Here is a 17,290-nt window from a genome sequence, read left to right as displayed (position 1 = left end):
TTCATCAAAAGAATCTCAGTTTAAGCAGCTCTCAATAAAGACATTAACTTTATCCCTGGGAGGCATATCAAGTTTCAGAACAGTACTCCTACGCACCTGAGACTTTCAAGAGCAGTTTAATACTAAAAATATCTTGTACTACATACTTAGTAAGGAAAGAGTACTTGAAAAGGCTCTCCTAGACACTTCTAAACTGGAACAACTAACTCACTGCATAGCTCCTGACAGTGCATACAGATTTAAGAAAGAAAATAAAAAGCTGAGTGTTCGTGCAGGTTTTAAACAACTATGAAATATTTGTCATGAGAAATCTGTACCTTCTGGAAGAAAAAAAGATGCTTCCCAACACAACAGAACACAGGTGGAAAGCAGATACAACATTTTAAGAAATCTGCCAAAGGCAATGTAGTAGGTTCATCAACACGCATGGAGCAGTGTTGGTATTTGCCATGAGCTAATGTTAGGCCATACACATTCTGAGATGGCTGCTTCATAACAAACTGCTGTCTGTAGTCCGCTACCCCACTCTCAGACATCTTAGAGATGCAACTTCCATTTCAATTAATTTCTGAAGTATTGCTTCTTCCAAAGGCTGGTGCTGCTGAACAGGTGAACTGGAGGCCAGATGCACTGTATATTTTTACGGTATTTAGTGACACAGGGTGTGTCATGGCTGTTCAAGGAAGAATCACAGAATGATAGGATGTCCTGAGTTGGAAGGCACCCACAAGGATCATCCAGTCCAACTCCTGTCCCTGCACAGGACAACCCCACAGTTCACACCATGTGTCTGAGGGCTTGTCCAGTCTCTTCTTGAACACTGTCAGGCTTGGGGCTGTGACACCTCCCTGGGGAGCCTGTTCCAGTGCTGCACCACCCTCTGGGGGAAGAACCTTTTCCTCATGTCCAACCTAAACCTCCCCTGGCACATCTTCCTGCCATTCCTGTTCTGTCATTGGTCACCAGAGAGAACCGATCAGTGCCAGTCCCTCCTCCTCCCCTTGTGAGGAAGCTCTAGATGTGGGGAAAACAAAACAAGCCAACACACCACACCCCAGAATAAACCTGGAATGTCAATTTCATTATTGATATTTTTTAAAGTAAAAACTCAGGAACTCTTTCCTCAAACCATACCAAATTCTAGCAAAACACAGAAGAGAAAGCAAAGTGTGACAGTAATTAGGCCACATGAGGTATGGCTAACTAGGCTGCAGTTCTCTTCAGCTGCTGTTTCCCATTGCTTCAGCTCTGCCACACACAGCATTTGTAGTCACTCGCAGGTTGGGGAGTGGGAGAGGAGGATCGGCTACACCATGATGCAGCCTCTGAGTAACACACATGCGGCAAAACTGGAAACAATTGCACTAAGTTTATGCATTCAGTGCCATGACAACTTTGAACCAGTCTATTCTTAAACCTTCACTATGGTACAACACAATATGGAAATAAGAAATGAAACACAATTTCACCAAGGTTGAGAACAGCAACCGGTAACCACATGTTAACTCAGCCACAACAGCAAGCCAGGAAATTAATACATGGGAGAGTTGCTTCCTGCACCACTGGTGCGCTGGACTGTGCAAATAGCTTCAGTTATTTCTTTTCAATAGGTCCAGGTGAAGGAAAGTTTGGAAGGAGAAGGAGGATACAAGCTTAAACCTGCTCCTTACCAAACTGAAGCAGAGGGGGAATCCTTCTGTCCCTCTGTGTGCAGAACTTCTTTGCATCAGCTGGACAAAGCTTACATTACATGGTAGGTGGACAAGCGAAACATAATTTTCTGTACCATGACAAAATCATGGAAAGAGAAAGCAATACATTACTTCTGCAGAAGCAGCAGCATGAAGACAGTCCCTTCAGTGTTGCACTTTCACATTGCTGGAAGTGATAAAGCTCATTTCTTCTAAGGCTTACTGCCAGTTAGTGAAGGTACCATAACAGACAATATGTGCATTCTGCCTTACACTCAGACTTGAAGTACATTGGCTTAGCTTTTAGCTGCTTAAAAACGGCTTTAACGTAACACAACTAAAATAATCTTCTTTACTCCCCAAACTTCAGAATAGCAAAAAAAGACCCTGGAGGATACTGAACATTTATTTCAGTAAAAACTGGAGCGATAGAAGTGCTCACCCATCTGAGGGAAACCAGTGCAAGACACTCCTCTCTGGCTGATAAAAGAGTACAGAAGGAGAACAAAACAAAAATAGAGTCAGGTGCTTCCTACAACAGAAACTAAAGTGGCAGGGGAATGCGGCACAGTAGAGCAGCCCACTGGCTCTCACGAACCACAGTTAGCACAACTTTTCTCTGGGGTGTTCACCTCCAAATGCTGATCACCCTGCAGCTGCAGCCAGTCTGAGCACCCAGACAAGAATTAGCAGATGCTTGCTGGTGGTGCAAACACCTCAGCACGTGGCTGCCAGGCAGAGCTGTCCCTCCACGCTGAGGGGAAAGGCCTGCCAGCCTCCTGGCAGCAGAGCGGTTTGGTGGCTTCGTCACCAAGCAGGCTGTGAAAAGCCTGAGTGAAAGCAGGAGACAGACTGACACCTACATGAAGGCGGTTGGTTTCAAAGGGCCAAATGCAATTTCAGGACTGTATAAATGTAACTACTCCTTCCCTTTGAAGGCAACCCCGAGGCTGATGTGGTGTGGCCCCCAGTGAAAATGAGTTTGACACTTCTGAGCTACAGCAAACTAGCTGCATGGCTTAATGTGCCTGTAAGCTCCACTGAGCTGCTGTTATCCCCCTGTGTAAACTGCTAAATTCAAAGTTTGACTGGGTTCCAGCTGCCCTTGCAAACCATGACCTCCCCTGTCGGGTCAAGACGTCAACCACCCTCTTCGGACAAAATGAGACACAGCTATAAAATGTCACCCTTTCAACCCTCCCCCCAGAAGACAGCAAGTTCACTGCATGCAGCTTCTCCCATCCCAGCCTCAACATCCGCCTGGTTTCCATCCAAATCCAGAACTACTCCCTCTTCAGCTAACGGGAATACTGTCTGTTCACTTGATTTGTTTTGATATGTTCACAGCATAGTTCAGGTGGGAAGGGACCAATGGACTTCTGCACATTTTTTTGGTAAAAATAAAGTACTCCCTCCTGCAAGAGTTCAGCAGCCTAGTTATTATCTTCCAGGAGCCTCACACTCTTTTTTAAACCTTTTAAAAATACATATGTCACCGAATTTTAATGAGCTTTCACTAGACTTGAAAACAGTACGAGTGACTCATCCTGCTGGGGCATGCTCCAGGGTTGTTTTGCTAAAGCCACCGAAGAGTTTTCAGCATTGGTAATATTAAGCCCTTTTAAACAGATTTATATTTCTATACAATGGTCTGAGGAGGATTTACAGCTCGTTGCATTTAAGAGGTCTTTGAAGTGATCACAAAAATTAAGTTGGGTATTAGTTCACCTAAACAGGAAAGACCAACTTTTTACAGATACTAATCTACACACTGAGAACCATAGGCAGGTCCCTCCCTGTGATGACTTCACCCACCACACTGACCCATGCAAATACCTGCACGCTACCAAAAACCCATTCAACTAAGATAAATGACATGACTCCAGCAGAAAAGCTGTTTTCCACAGAAGTTATCTTTAGAGCTAAGTGAGCATCACCTACCTATGTAACTTTTACAGGCAGCGAAGAAGGATGTCCCCAGATAAAAACCTGATTCTGGCTACATCTGAACTGCAGGATTTTGTTGCTTCTAGCACCACATGCAAATTCTTGACTACATGCCAGGAGGAGACCAAAATATTAATGTTCCCTTCCTCAACACACATCTTTTTGCTTCATTTGGGGAGGGAAAATAAAAGCCACAGGAGGTAAACTCTCCATAGTGTGCTTCCATGTCCCAAAGACTGACAGTCAGAGACCTGGAACTAGTGAGCACTCAACAAAGAATTTACAATGATGCTCCTCTAAATGGCTCCTTCAAATGCTGGATTGTTTTTCGTGTTGACAAAGAGAAAAAGTAGTGTTTGTGAATACTTTAATCTCACCAAAGATGTCTGTTGCAGTGATACAGTTCAGAGATCTTACTCTATTTTAATAAAGGCTAAAACCTCTCTTCATGCAGCAATTTTCTGCAAAGCTCTTAAAAACACATGTTATTATTTTAGACAGCAAATAAAGTATGGAAACATTGCTATTGTGTGAGTAAAATATGGTAAGTACAGGCACAAACAAGGCCAGTATTCAAGTGAATCAAACTTCTCATTTCAAATGCAGCAAGTTTCTGTCACTTTCAGAGTGACTACTATCCAAGGCAATAAAAATAAAAAGGGGATTTCTACAAAAAAAGGCAGATTACACTCTACAGTAAATACATTTACATTGTGATTATTAGAAACTTTTGCATAACCAAGATACATATTCTTGCAGATACTTTTGCACGCAAACAGCCACCAAAAATATGCTTTCATTATACTACAAACATTTTAAAATGTATTTTGAAAAGACACATAGCACAACAGCCCAGTTTGTCCACACTGGTTGTATTATAAAAGCTTGCCTGTTCAAAGGTACTAGAAATAGCAGTTCACAGACATCACATATACGTGAAATATTAGCAAGAAACTTTTAAGTGTGACCAATAAAAGTTCAGAACCAGCTAGATTTCGTCATTATTTCCTGCCTAAGGAGCTATTTTAGTTAAGCGAAGCTGAGCAAAGAGGAAGTCTAAACCTTCTAGATTGGAGACTATGAAAGGAGCATCTCTGAAGAAACTCTGTATTGCACAAAAGGTGAGTAACAATCTGCTATGCTACGCTAACAAAGTAAGCTGGATGTTTATGTATGTTGCTAAGACAGACTTCTTTCTTCAAAAGCTGAACACCAGCATTTATACTAGAACTAATGAAAAGAAATTGAATACTTTAATGGACTTTCAAAGTATCAGCAGCATTCTGTAAATCACATTTAAAGTAAAATGACTGCAGCTGTAAAAGCACAGTACCATAAATACTGTTGCTCAGGATTTTAACACTAAATTTAAAAATATGCAATAACCAAAAGCATTGGCAAGGACATTATCACGAAAGGAAAAATGTTTGTTTTGGTTAAACTAAAAACAAGAGATAGGTCTTGTTGTTTGGTCTGTGCTTCACTGAAAGCCATGTCCTCCTCAGGGAAACGTGAGCAAATGTAAGGCACAGCCAAAGGAAAAAATGGAGATTGCAAAGAGAGATACACACACAATCCTTTAAATGGAGTCACTGTTGCCTTACTCATAGCAAGAATCTGGAAGAAAATATTTAATTCTGATTTTGTTCTGAAAGTCTTTGTTCTTGTACACAGCACCTAGATGGGCTTCACAAGTCTCATTAGACATTCAGGACCCCAGCTATCATTAAAAAATTAAAGAGATTGACAAAACATATGGACTAACATCAGAGTAATCATTCAGAATTAACACAGATGGACAGAAACCAGTGACTCCAGGGGTGCCCCAGCAAATGTTTTAATCAATACCAGCAAGTAAATGTTCCCATTATAAAAATGGCAACTAGGGCAAAACCAGTCAGAGGCACCCAAAGACCTACTTGGGCCGACCTGGGAGATACTGACCTGAACTCCACGCAGACAAGTACTGATGAAAAATAAGATGATCTGCATTTGCATATAAAGACAGATAAGTACACACTTTAAAAAAAATCCCATTATTTTATACCTAGATAAACGTTAAATTTTAGATTCTTAAAAATTAAATTTAGGAGAACTGCCTAATTATAACACTGACATGCACTTAAACCCACAAAGTTTGTAAACAGCATCTGAACAACTGAAAAAAAAAACAGTATGTCCATTCTTTGCTATACCTCAAAACTGGCACAAACCTGAAATAACCTGCAAACAAGCCATGGAACCACATGTCTTCCTGCATAAGTTCAAGCCAGACTCAGCTTCCCCTCTTCCCATCAACACCAGTCTGCTGGTTATTTCAGAAACAAGACCTGACCAGAAATGATTACAGTCAGTGCAAGCCCAAAGGAGAGAAAAGCAAAACCAAAATCCATGCTGTTTATTAACATTCATCTATAAAAAGTGAATTCTTCTACCTAGCCTATATACATTACTACTCAATTTACCTGCTGAATCAGTCAGGATCTTGGGATAGGTAGTAGCATACTATATCATAGGCAACCATTAGTAAGAGAGAACAAAACCCGCACGAGAGGAAAAAAAAAAACCAAACACAATTCCAATGTGCGGGGGGGAAGCAGTTTAGCGATATTTGGACAATTTTATGCAACAATAATGAAAATGGGACAGTATGCCAGATAATATTTCAACTGTGCTGCAAGCATATGCTACAAAACTTCTTTCATGCACATCCCATCTAACTCACAATAAGGTCTGCTATCAGCCTTAACTTTTTTATTTTTAGTGTCCTTTATACAGTGAGGTATTACAGAGGCATTCACACAGATGCCTTGCAAAGTTATTTTTCTGTCAGTATTATATGCATAGCTTTTCCCACACAAAACATAAATTCTGTTACAGGTTCTGACCTCAGCCTGATTTGAAAACACACCTTTTGCTTTAAACAGCTAAAAAAAAACCTTTGAGACACAAGTTTAGCACTAGATATTTGTATACATTTAAAAAAAAATATCTGTAAGCCGGATAATTGCAAGCATATCAAAACTTCATATTCCAAGGCAGAAACTAACCTGAAGAAAGATTTAATATGTTAGACTTAAGTTAGTTACTCTTATGGATACTCTTATCAAAAGCAGTTGGTATTTCCCCGTGTCAGACCAGGACACTAGATTACGAAACACTGGTTCATCCACTATGTACTCCTATACCACTGAAAAAGTACCTGGTAAACATTATAGTGAAAGCATAAAATGGATGAGCAGTAACAATAAGCCTTTTTCTAATGCATTCTCCACGTTAGGAGATAAAACACACAGAATTACACACTCTTCTGCTCTTGAGAACAGTTTTGGTGCCTGATACTGTAGATATTATTTGGCTGCCTGTCACAAGTGGGAACACCAAACAGATAACATTTTCCTCCTCCTCTTCACAAAGCTGCCACAGGGCTGGGTAAAAAGCCAAACAAGAGGAACCTTCCCATACAAAGCCACCAAACTGTCACCACAGCAAGAGCCAGGCAAGTGGGAGGGTGTAGGTTACCCAGAGCACCCATGCAATCCCCAGGCAAGGTCTGCCATCCTGAAACGGCTCCCAAGGACAACAGGATAAAATCTCTTTCCACTGTTCAGCCTGGAGAAGAGAGGGTTGAGAAGGGATCTTATCAATGTATATAAATATCTCAAGGGTGGGTGTCAAGAGGATGAGACCAGACTCCTTTCAGTGGTGCCTAACAACAAGGGCAACGGGCACAGACTGAAGCACAGGAGGTTCCATCTAAACGTAAGGAGAAATTTCCTTACTCTGAAGGTGCCAGAGCACTGGAACAGGCTGCCCAGAGAGGCTGTGGAGTCTCCTTCTCTGGAGACATTCAAAACCCACCTGGACACATTCCTGTGCGACCCGCTCTGGGTGAACCTGCTTTAGCAGGTGGGTTGGGCTAGATGATCTCCAGAGGTCCCTTCCAACCCTAACCAGTCTGTGATTCTCATCAGATGAATCTTCATAATGACACGTCAGATGTCCAATTCCAATGACCAAGAAGCTGAAAGAAGCAACACAGCTCTGCTCTGGAGTTGCTGCCTGCCACCCAGCAACTTTTCTCCCAAAAAATACAGTTCGCACAGGCCCAGATCGGAGACAGGGCTGCTTCCCATCTTTTTTACTTCTTTAAATAGGAAGTCTATCAATTTATTAATCTCATTCATATGTCAGGTGGTTGGTTCCAACACCCTCACATTAAATACTGTATCAGAAGCTACACAGCTGTTAAGATAGCTTTTTAATATCTTTTATGAGTAACAGCATGCACCTATTCTTTTGGGAGCTAAGTAGTTCCTACACAGATAAAACGCAAAGTCAATACTTGACTTTGCACAGCCAAATGTCACTACATGCCATGCTCACTTTTTTCTCATAACTATTTTTAGTCATTAATTTTTCATCAGTGACAACTTGAAGAAATATTTTCTTCAGGAAATAGCTCTTTCTTACCTCAACTGTAGCTGTTTCAATACAATTATCAGCAACTGAAGCACAATCAAAATAGCTGGTCAGTCTTGACTTTTGGATTCCTTGTATAAGAAATCTCTTCAGTAACTAGACATGTTTAATTAAAAACTATCTTATAAATAGTATTTCTCACAAGCCTGACAGAACAGATACTTCCTTTAGAGCACAATACCAGATTTGTAGTCAGAAAAAGCAACAAAGCTAGCACATTTCACAGCTAAACAATATAATCTCTTCACTAAATCCCATTCTACAACAATCTTCTTCTTTTGTTTTTAAATAAAGTTTTTATTCGACCGAGAATAATTCTATTTTATCTATCTTTCAAGGTGTTTATGGAGTGCAGCCGTTATTCCTAAATTCAATTAAAATAGGATGTCTGGAAACCAGCACCCTGAAGAATACCGGATTGCATCACTGGTCTTCTACAGTTTTGTATTCACAGTGGGATTGTTGGTGAATGCCACGGCACTATGGGTTTTCAGCTGCACTACCAAGAAGAGAACTACTATAACTGTATATATGATGAATGTGGCATTACTTGACATAATTTTTATATTTTCCTTGCCTTTTCGGATAATCTACCATGGGAAAGAAATGTGGCCTTTCGGAGATATATTCTGTCGGATTATCAGTGCTTTCACTATATTTTATCCAGCCATTGCTCTGTGGTTGCTCACTTTCATAAGCGTAGACAGATTTATGGCTATTGTCCAGCCCAAACATGTCAAAGAACTTAAAAACACAAAAAAAGCTATGCTGGCTTGCGCTGGAATCTGGGTAATGACCCTCGCAACAACGTCCCCATTGCTGTTTTTGCAATCTGATCCAGACAAAGCCTCGAATTTCACCACCTGCATGAAAATGCTTGATATCATCCATTTAAAGGAAGTAAATACATTGAACTTTTCTCGCTTGATTTTTTTCTTTTTGATTCCCTTGTTTATCATGATGGGGTGTTACCTTGTCATTATTTATAATTTTATCCACGGCAAGACTTCCAAACTGAAGCCTAAGGCCAAGGAGAGATCCATAAGAATTATAGTTACTCTAATTGCTCAAGTACTCATTTGCTTCGTACCTTTCCACGCTTGCTTCGCCCTCCTGATGTTGCAAAATGAAAACACAACTTATAATCCCTGGGCAGCCTTTACCACCTTTCTCATGAATCTCAGTACATGCTTGGATGTTATACTGTACTATATTGTTTCTAAACAATTTCAGGCAAGAGTCATCAGTGTAATCCTTTATCGCAATTACCTTCGCAGCGTGCGCAGGAAAAGTTTTCGAACTGGAAGTGTAAGATCACTCAGTAATATGAATAGTGAAATGATATAGAAAGATAAAAAATGTCAGGGGATTTTATAGTGTAAAAAAGCTATTATTTTTCAGAATTCCAGCGTTTTGACTGCACTGAAGAATGTGGTATAACCAGAAGTAACAGATACGTTTGTTGCACTGTAAATATGAGAGAAGCTGAATAATTGCACCTCTTTATATTTGTTCAACAGCTTTTGTAAATCTGAAATTAACTAAAACCTAGTATTAGCGTTAAACTTTCCAATGCTTTTGTGATTTCAAATGACTGTGAGTATTGTCAGACATGAAGAAGTGACTTTTAGTGTAATAAAGCAGGCAACACTGAATAATTACAATGCAATATATATTAATTTTTTATATTTGCACAACTAAATGCTCCTGAAACACCTGTTTATCCCACACCTCTAAAATCAGCTTCATTCTCTGAAGATCAATGCTAGCATGACTCAAAGAGAAAGCATATGTAGGTAGCATTCATAATTCATTCATAAAAACTTCTTTGATGCAGATTTCTTTGTAACTGACAACATTCTGCAGTCATAGATAAAAATACCATCAAAAGGTATAATAGTCAAACTGTTCATTAGTTCCCTGTGAGTATGATGTGCACATTTAATTTCACCCTACTCTTGCACAAGGTATGTTTTTACACAGATGAAAATACTGAATTTGTCCAGACACACCAGCAGCCTGTGTCCCAGCAACAAACTCCAAGGTAGAACAACACATGATTAACTGCAATACTACTCAAGCTTTCAGGTCCTTCTGAATACTCACACCCTACAAAAAATGTATCTTTAAAATGTCAAACACATGACATTTCTTACTTATTAAATCAGCATTTAGCTACTTTCAAGATATGCACTAACAAGTGAGAAATACGCAAGCCTAATATGGTGTTTAATATTAAAAATCTCACTCCAAGCACTTTTACTATTGCCTCAGTGTGCAACACATGGCAATTCCAGTCTGTACAAGGCTGATCTCACCTGTCAGAAGCTTAAACACAAAGGCTCTGCAAGCTCTATGGTTTTACTGTAACATGTACATCTCTTATTAGGCGCAAAAATCTCAAATACAGGTTACGTGGAGCTGAATCACTGAATATCTTAAAGCCGTAAGAACTTCAGATGCAAGCACTAAATGGAATGACATGCTCTAGTACCCAATTTTTGAAACACAAACATACACAATATCAGCATGAAATGCATATGTGAACATAAAAATATGAATTACAGTTGTGCTCTCTTTGTGAATTAAGAAACAAATCAGCACCAACCTGATTTCAGTTTTCAAATTTATCAAATTGAACAAAACCAACTACAGTAATAATCTGTGCACAGCAAGCTGTGTTTCAGTCATGCTGACAGTGGAAACAGGACTAACAGAATGGAAAGTAATCATTATATGGATACATTTAAAATTCATTAACCACAGATCACAACTAGAAAATGAATGTTTAAAAATGTAATAGTTATCCCAAGAACCTTTACACCGTAGTTCAAAGGAGGATTAAATCTCATTTGAAGGGTTACATGAAGAAAGTTTTTAAAACTAATAGTTGCACAAAATAATCCCTTGAAACTACATCTAAAATAACCAATCCATTAGGAGCTACTTACAAACCAGAAGGCAAGCTGCTGATGGTGATGCCAAACATATACTGGGTGATTTCTACAAGGAGAAGATCAAACAAAGCTGAGAGTGTCCAAGCACCCAGTAAAAACGACTGGAAAGAAAAAGTTGTATTCAAATTAATTCAACAATTTAAAAATCAGGTTTTGAGGTATCTCTAAATAAACGTAACAAAAAGGAAAAAAATAACACCACCACCAACAAACAAACAAAATACCACTATACTACTTCAATTAAGACAAAATATGTAGGACAATGTAATTACAGACCTACGTGTCAAGATGCTGAAGAACGAAGAGTTAGATTTGTTACAAAAATTAAGTTATCTTGGTCTGGTAACTTTCAACTGATGCAGCTGCAAACTTTCATTAGAATAATCCACTGATTGCAAGATAATATCAACATAAATTAAGATTTAGAGAAACCAAATTCTCTTTAAAACTCTTTAACATGTATTTAGATACAAAATGCTAGTAATAGAACTGCAATATTAATCCAAGACTACAACATTCTAAAAAGTGTAGAAAACAGCTTCTGTTAAAAAAGACAGTAACTAGAACTTACAGAAAATTTTCTGCTGCCATATCTTCTTTCAAATATTCTAAAGTTGTAAATGAGCAGACTGCTGCAGAATGTGTCTTTCAAATCAAGGCATATTGTTCTCCCACATACAAGTCTCCAAATCTAGAAGGTAAAAGATTATCATGTTAAGCCTCTCTTTCTTCAAGTAAATTCTTTACAGTGTTTGTGCTCAGAGCGAATATAATCCCAAACTCAGATAACAGAAATGCGGTACATTTAGGAGGGGAAGTAAAGACTGTTACGGAGAATTCAAGAAGTCTGTTTGAAAATACAGTATTTTCAAGGAAGAGATCTATCTGTTAAAATAAACCTACTTTTTAAATGAAGTCAAATAAATTTTTATGTCCCTAGTTCACATTTACAAATAAAAATGGAAATCACAACCCTAGTAAATTCTGAAATTACAGAAAAAAAAGTTTTGAAGTGACTTCCAGATACCAACCAGTCCAGCTCTAAACAGATCAGCTTGTGCAGGGCCATGTTGAGTCTTGAACACCCAAGGATGGAGATTCCACAGCCTCTCTGGGTAACATATGCCAGTGTTTGTCCATCCCCATGGTTTAAAAAACTAAATCAATTCCTTACATCTAGGCAGAATTTCCCATGTTACACCTTGAGTCCACTACCTCTTGCACTAGCTCAGTGAACCTCCAAGCAGAGTCTGGTTCCAGCTTCTCTACAGCTTCTGATCAGGTACTTGTAGACAGCAATAAGGTGTCTCCTCTTTGTCTTCTTGAGGCTGCGCAGACCCAGTCCTCAGCCTCTCATTCTATGTCACATGCTCCAACCCTCTGTCCTAGCGGACCAGCTCCAGTGTGTTCATATCTTTCTTGTACTGAGGATCCCAGAGCAGGGCACTTGTGAGATCACATCTAGACCACTGTGTCAGCTAGAGGAGTAGGGTCATTTGCCCTGACCTACGGGTCACAATCTCACTAACAGAGTCCAGGAGATGGTTGTCCTTCTTGGCTGCAAGAGTGCGCTGTTAGCTCCTGTTGTCCACCAAGATCCACACATCCTGCCCTGTAGAGCTACTTCCCAAACACTCACCTCCTGCAAGCCTGCACTGTTGCAGCCTGGGGTTATTCCATCCCACATGCAGGACCTTCCAAATCATGAAGTTCCCATCAGTTCCCATCTTGGGTTTGCCAAGGTGTCTCTGAATAGCAGCCCTGCCTTCCAACATATTGAGCATTACCACCAATTTTGGATTACTTACATATTTGTTTAGACTGCACTCCATCCCATCATCCAGGTCACTAATGAAGACATTAAATAGTACTGGTCCTAGTACTTATCTCTGAGGGGCCCTCCCCTAATTAATACCTGCCAAATGGACTTTGCACTAATGACCATAACCCCATTGAGAGTACAGCCAATTTTCTACCCATTTCTTGTCCAGTTATTCAGTACATACCTCACCAGTTTGGCTTCAAGGATGCAATGGGAGACTGGCTTAAAGGCCCTGCTAAAGTGAAGGTATTCAAAATCCAATACAGCACCACTTGCCTCACGGAAGAAGGCAACCAGTTGGTGAGGCATGCTTTCAGAGAGTTGTAGTACAGATGAGGTAGGAAGGAACCTCTAGACATCATCTAGTCTGACATCCTCACTGAAAACAAAGTCAGCTAGGGCAGGATGTTAACTGACCATGTCCAGGTTTTGACTGTCTCCAAGGATGGAGACTACACAACTTCTCTGGGGAAACTGCTCCTTTGTTCCATCAGTCTTACAGTAAAAAGATCTTTATTTAAATGAAATTACTTCTATTTCAATTTGTGCCCTCTGCCTCTTGTCCATTCACTGGGCCTGGCTCCCTCTTCTTTGCTCCCTCCCATGAGGTGTTTACATACACCAATGCTACCCCTGATCTTCGCATGCCCAGCCAGCTCTTCTTCCTTGTTTTTAAGCATGAGGTCCAGACACAACGTCACCCCTCATCAGCTCCTCAGTCACCTGGGTTAGGAAGCTGTTATCAATGCACTCCAGAAACCTCCTGGACTCCTTGTGCCCTGCTGTGTTACCCTCCCAGCACATATGAGGATGGTTAAAGCCCTCCATGAGGGCCAGGACCTAAAATCAGGTGTCTGAAGAAGGCCTCACACACTTCTTCGTGATCAGGTGGCTTATAGCAAACACCACCATGAAAGCTGGCTGTGCTGGTTTGCCCTCTAATCCTGACCCATAAACTCTCAACTTCTTCATGTCCCAAGACAAAGCTCTGTGCAGTTCTGTGGCTCTTTCACATAACAAGCAATTCTCCTCCTTGCCTGTCCTTCCTAAAGAGTTTGTATTTGCCTGTTGCAGCTCACCTGTCACATGAACTAACCCACCACATCTCCGTGACTCCAATGAGATTGTAACGTCATATGACTTTAATTCCTCTTATTTGTTCCCTGTGTAGCACGCACTAGAGTACAGACACTTCACAGAGGCACCCGGTCACGTTGATTTCCCAGAAAACGTATAGGAGTGTTCCACATAATGCTGTCCCATAGGCACTTCCTTATTTATGTGCATACACTTGAAGTAGGTCCTTTTCAGTCCTGTTTTGTTGATTACAAGATCCCTTTTGTTCACAGCAGCTGGTACCCTTTGCTGGCTAACCCAGTCCACTGCCTCCTCAGTTGACTGTGGACTGTCATCTCCCTCTTGTGTTGTTCCTGACTTAAAGTCCTCCTCGGCAGGCTGGCCTGCCTGTTAGCAAAGATGCTTTGTCCCACTTGGTTAGGTGGATCCCAACTCTTCCAAGCAGTCCTCGACCATCAGAGAAGGTCCCATGGGCACAAACAGTGTTGCTGACATGAGCTGTGCAACCCATTGTGACCCACAGGATCTGTCCACTTCACCTTGGTTGGCTGTTCCCAGTCACCTTTGTGTGTGTGTTGAGAAATGGCTTCTAAAGAGATTTTATCTGTGACCTTCCTAGGGACCAAGTTAAGGCTGAGTGGCTTGATGTTACCTGGACCCTCCTGCCTGCCCCTCCCAAAGACAGGTGTGATGTTTGCCTTTCTCCAGTCATTGGGTACTTTCACCAACTGCCATGACCTCTCAAAGATGGTAAAGAAACTCTCACAATCACATTTTGAGCTTCTTCGGCACCCTCAGAGGCAACTCGTCTGGTTCCATTAACTTGTGCGTACAGTTGGGTTAAGTGATTACTAACTCTGTTTTTCTCAATGGTGGATACTGCTTCACTCTCACAGACTCTGCTTGGAGGCTTAGGGACCTTGGAGGCCTGACGGAAAAACATACTGATAAATACATCTGACTGAATACCTCAGCATATTTCATGTCACCTAGGTCTCCTGCCACAACGAGGATCAGGCCCATACCTTCCTTAAGCCTTTCATTTGCTGCAGATGTACTTAAAGACAACTTCCTTGCTGCCCTTCATCTCCCTCACTAGTCTCCAGCACAAGCTTTGGCTCTTCCAGCTCCCTTTCCTAAGCCACAGCCTGCTAGGCGTTCTCCCCTCTGTGAAAGTCCAAGTGCCAACACACTACCTAAGCTTTACATGTTTCTCAAGGTCTTTAGGTCTCAGCCGATGCTTCAGCCTCCAATTTCCTCAGGACTGCATAAGAAGAAAGAAATGGGACCTCACCACTGCACTTGTCCCATGTCTAAATGCCCAGTGTTGAAACCCAGCCAGCACCTTGAGTACCACTGCCGCTGAAGTCCAAACTGGCAGGGCTGTGAGGTGGCAGCTGAACATTTCATGATACACATTAACTGAACAGCCCTTGCATAGGCTGTGTAAGGCTTCTAAGCCTGATTGCTCTGTGCTTTAGCCAGCCTAAAAAATACATAGTTCTAATGTCACCGAGATCTTCATTATACACACAGTTTCTTCACTGCTCTTGAGGATCCCCTTTATGGAGACAAACATCTTTCACTTTTGGATTAAAAAAAGAAACCCAAACCTACAAAATTTCCATTTTAAACTTGAATAGTTTCTCACACTTTCTCTTCCTCCTCCCCAAACATTTGGTTGTAACACTTTAAAAAGGCAGACATTAATTTATGTGTTTTTGCTGCACAGCACTAGCAAGAAACTTGGAAAATATGAGCAGTGCTCTTGCAGAGTTGTAATCTACGAGATTATAATGAAGCTCTTGTTCTTGACAAGAAAGATCACAGAGAGCACAACAGCACAGGGTATCACCAGCTAGGTCTAATAATCTTTTAAGGCTTCCAGGCTACAGTCAGCATCCTCAAAAACATAGAGTTGACTTCATACATTTTTTTGATCTAACTGTAAAACATGTGGTGTAAGATAATTACAGAGACATCTGCTGACCCTTCTCTGTTGAGCAGTAGTTTGCCATTTCCGAAAATGAAAAAAGACCCAAACCCCCACAAAACTTATTAATCACTTCTAGGGGTATTATTTCAACAATTACAACTGTACTAGAGGATTCTTAATTAAGCTGGGAACAAAACCTTACAAGATGAAATACCAAAAGATAAAGTATCTCAGCTTGAACTGAGAATAAGCAATAAATGTCTAATAAGATAATAACCAATTCAGCAGGTTACTGAGGAGCATGACAAACTCCCCCATCACTTGGAATCTTCAAATTAGAATCAGCAGTTCTATTCAATGGGTAAATCTTCATTTACTGCAACTAACTACAGCAGAAGTTAGAGCAAAAGTTATGGCCTCTGTTAAAATAAACCATATACAATCAGAGTAGCTGATCACAATAGCCCTCTTCAGCCTCAAAACCTAAGCACGATAAGATACTGACATTCATATGAAACTACTTAATATTGTTACATGGCTTAAACCATACTTCGCTACCATCAGACTTCCAAACGCCACCATCTGGAAGGAAAATTGGTACAAAACCAATCATTACCCAGACAAAAGAACGAAGTGAAAAGCTGTGTTGATACTTTCACATCAGTTTTTCTTGCTTTTACCAAAAAGTAGCTTACTGATGTGACATTAAAAAAGGTAAAAACAAGCTGGTCTACAACAGTGAACAAAGCCAAAGAACCAGAGGAGAAGCAACTGGGAGAAATCACACAGAATAGCATAGTTCACAGTCTCTTTCCACACAAAATTAACTAATTCTTACCTGAAAATCCTCTTTTATAGCTTGTAGGTTATATGCAAAGAACTTCTGATAATGTTGGAAGAGCAGAGTCAAAAGAACCGAGATGGCACTTGGGACTAATAACAGGCTCTTTGACAAAGGTGCTTTATCTTAAAGACAAAAAAACAAACAAAAAACGTTTTAGAGAAAAATCTCTCACATTTAAAAAGTGACAGATTTAAACAGGTGATTGGAAAACATAATAGCAGCAGCACCACTTTGACTTTTTATCTCAACAATGTCCCAATTTCTCAACAACTTGTAAATAGGTAAGAAAAACACACCACTCAAAGGAAGCCTTTGGAGATATTAAAGACAGTTAAATATTAATCAGACATTCTGTTTTCATCGTTCTCTCATGAAATTACTTGTTTGGCTATAATTAAACCAAAGTGCTCTGCATCTATGGAGGTCATGCCCTCCTATGCTGCCCTCCTAAAACTCAACCATGTTTCAGGAAATAAAACATTCACATTTTGTTGTTAGCAAAACAGACATCCAAACAGACATTCATTTTTTAAA

At 40.4% G+C, this 17,290-nt stretch overlaps 2 protein-coding genes across 3 annotated transcripts in view; one reads left to right on the top strand and one right to left on the bottom strand.

Annotated features, from left to right (window-relative positions):
- UBAC2 (UBA domain containing 2) overlaps positions 1-17,290 on the bottom strand; it is a 102,239-nt gene that overhangs the window by 74,769 nt on the left and 10,180 nt on the right. For both annotated transcript variants that reach the window (XM_065829718.2, XM_071807005.1), the window contains 3 exons: positions 16,751-16,878; positions 11,649-11,768; positions 11,072-11,178 (listed from right to left, as the gene is read on the bottom strand). In XM_065829718.2, coding sequence (XP_065685790.1) covers positions 11,072-11,178; positions 11,649-11,768; positions 16,751-16,878 — 355 coding nt within the window. The remainder of the gene's footprint in view (positions 1-11,071; positions 11,179-11,648; positions 11,769-16,750; positions 16,879-17,290) is intronic.
- On the top strand, positions 4,700-9,777 carry GPR18 (G protein-coupled receptor 18). Its single transcript, XM_065860403.2, has 2 exons — positions 4,700-4,759; positions 8,459-9,777. The coding sequence occupies exon 2, from the start codon at positions 8,505-8,507 to the stop codon at positions 9,465-9,467; it is 963 nt and encodes a 320-aa protein (XP_065716475.1). The 5' UTR covers positions 4,700-4,759; positions 8,459-8,504; the 3' UTR covers positions 9,468-9,777.

Source organism: Patagioenas fasciata, chromosome 1 (genome assembly GCF_037038585.1).
Source record: "Patagioenas fasciata isolate bPatFas1 chromosome 1, bPatFas1.hap1, whole genome shotgun sequence".
In the NCBI taxonomy this organism is placed as follows: Eukaryota; Metazoa; Chordata; class Aves; order Columbiformes; family Columbidae; genus Patagioenas; species Patagioenas fasciata.
Note: the sequence above shows the minus strand (reverse complement) of the source record. Positions and strands in the feature narration are given on the sequence as shown.

Bases quoted from the DNA above. Each gene is read 5' to 3' on its own strand.
- GPR18 (XM_065860403.2), top strand. From the start codon at position 8,505: ATGTCTGGAAACCAGCACCCTGAAGAATACCGGATTGCATCACTGGTC.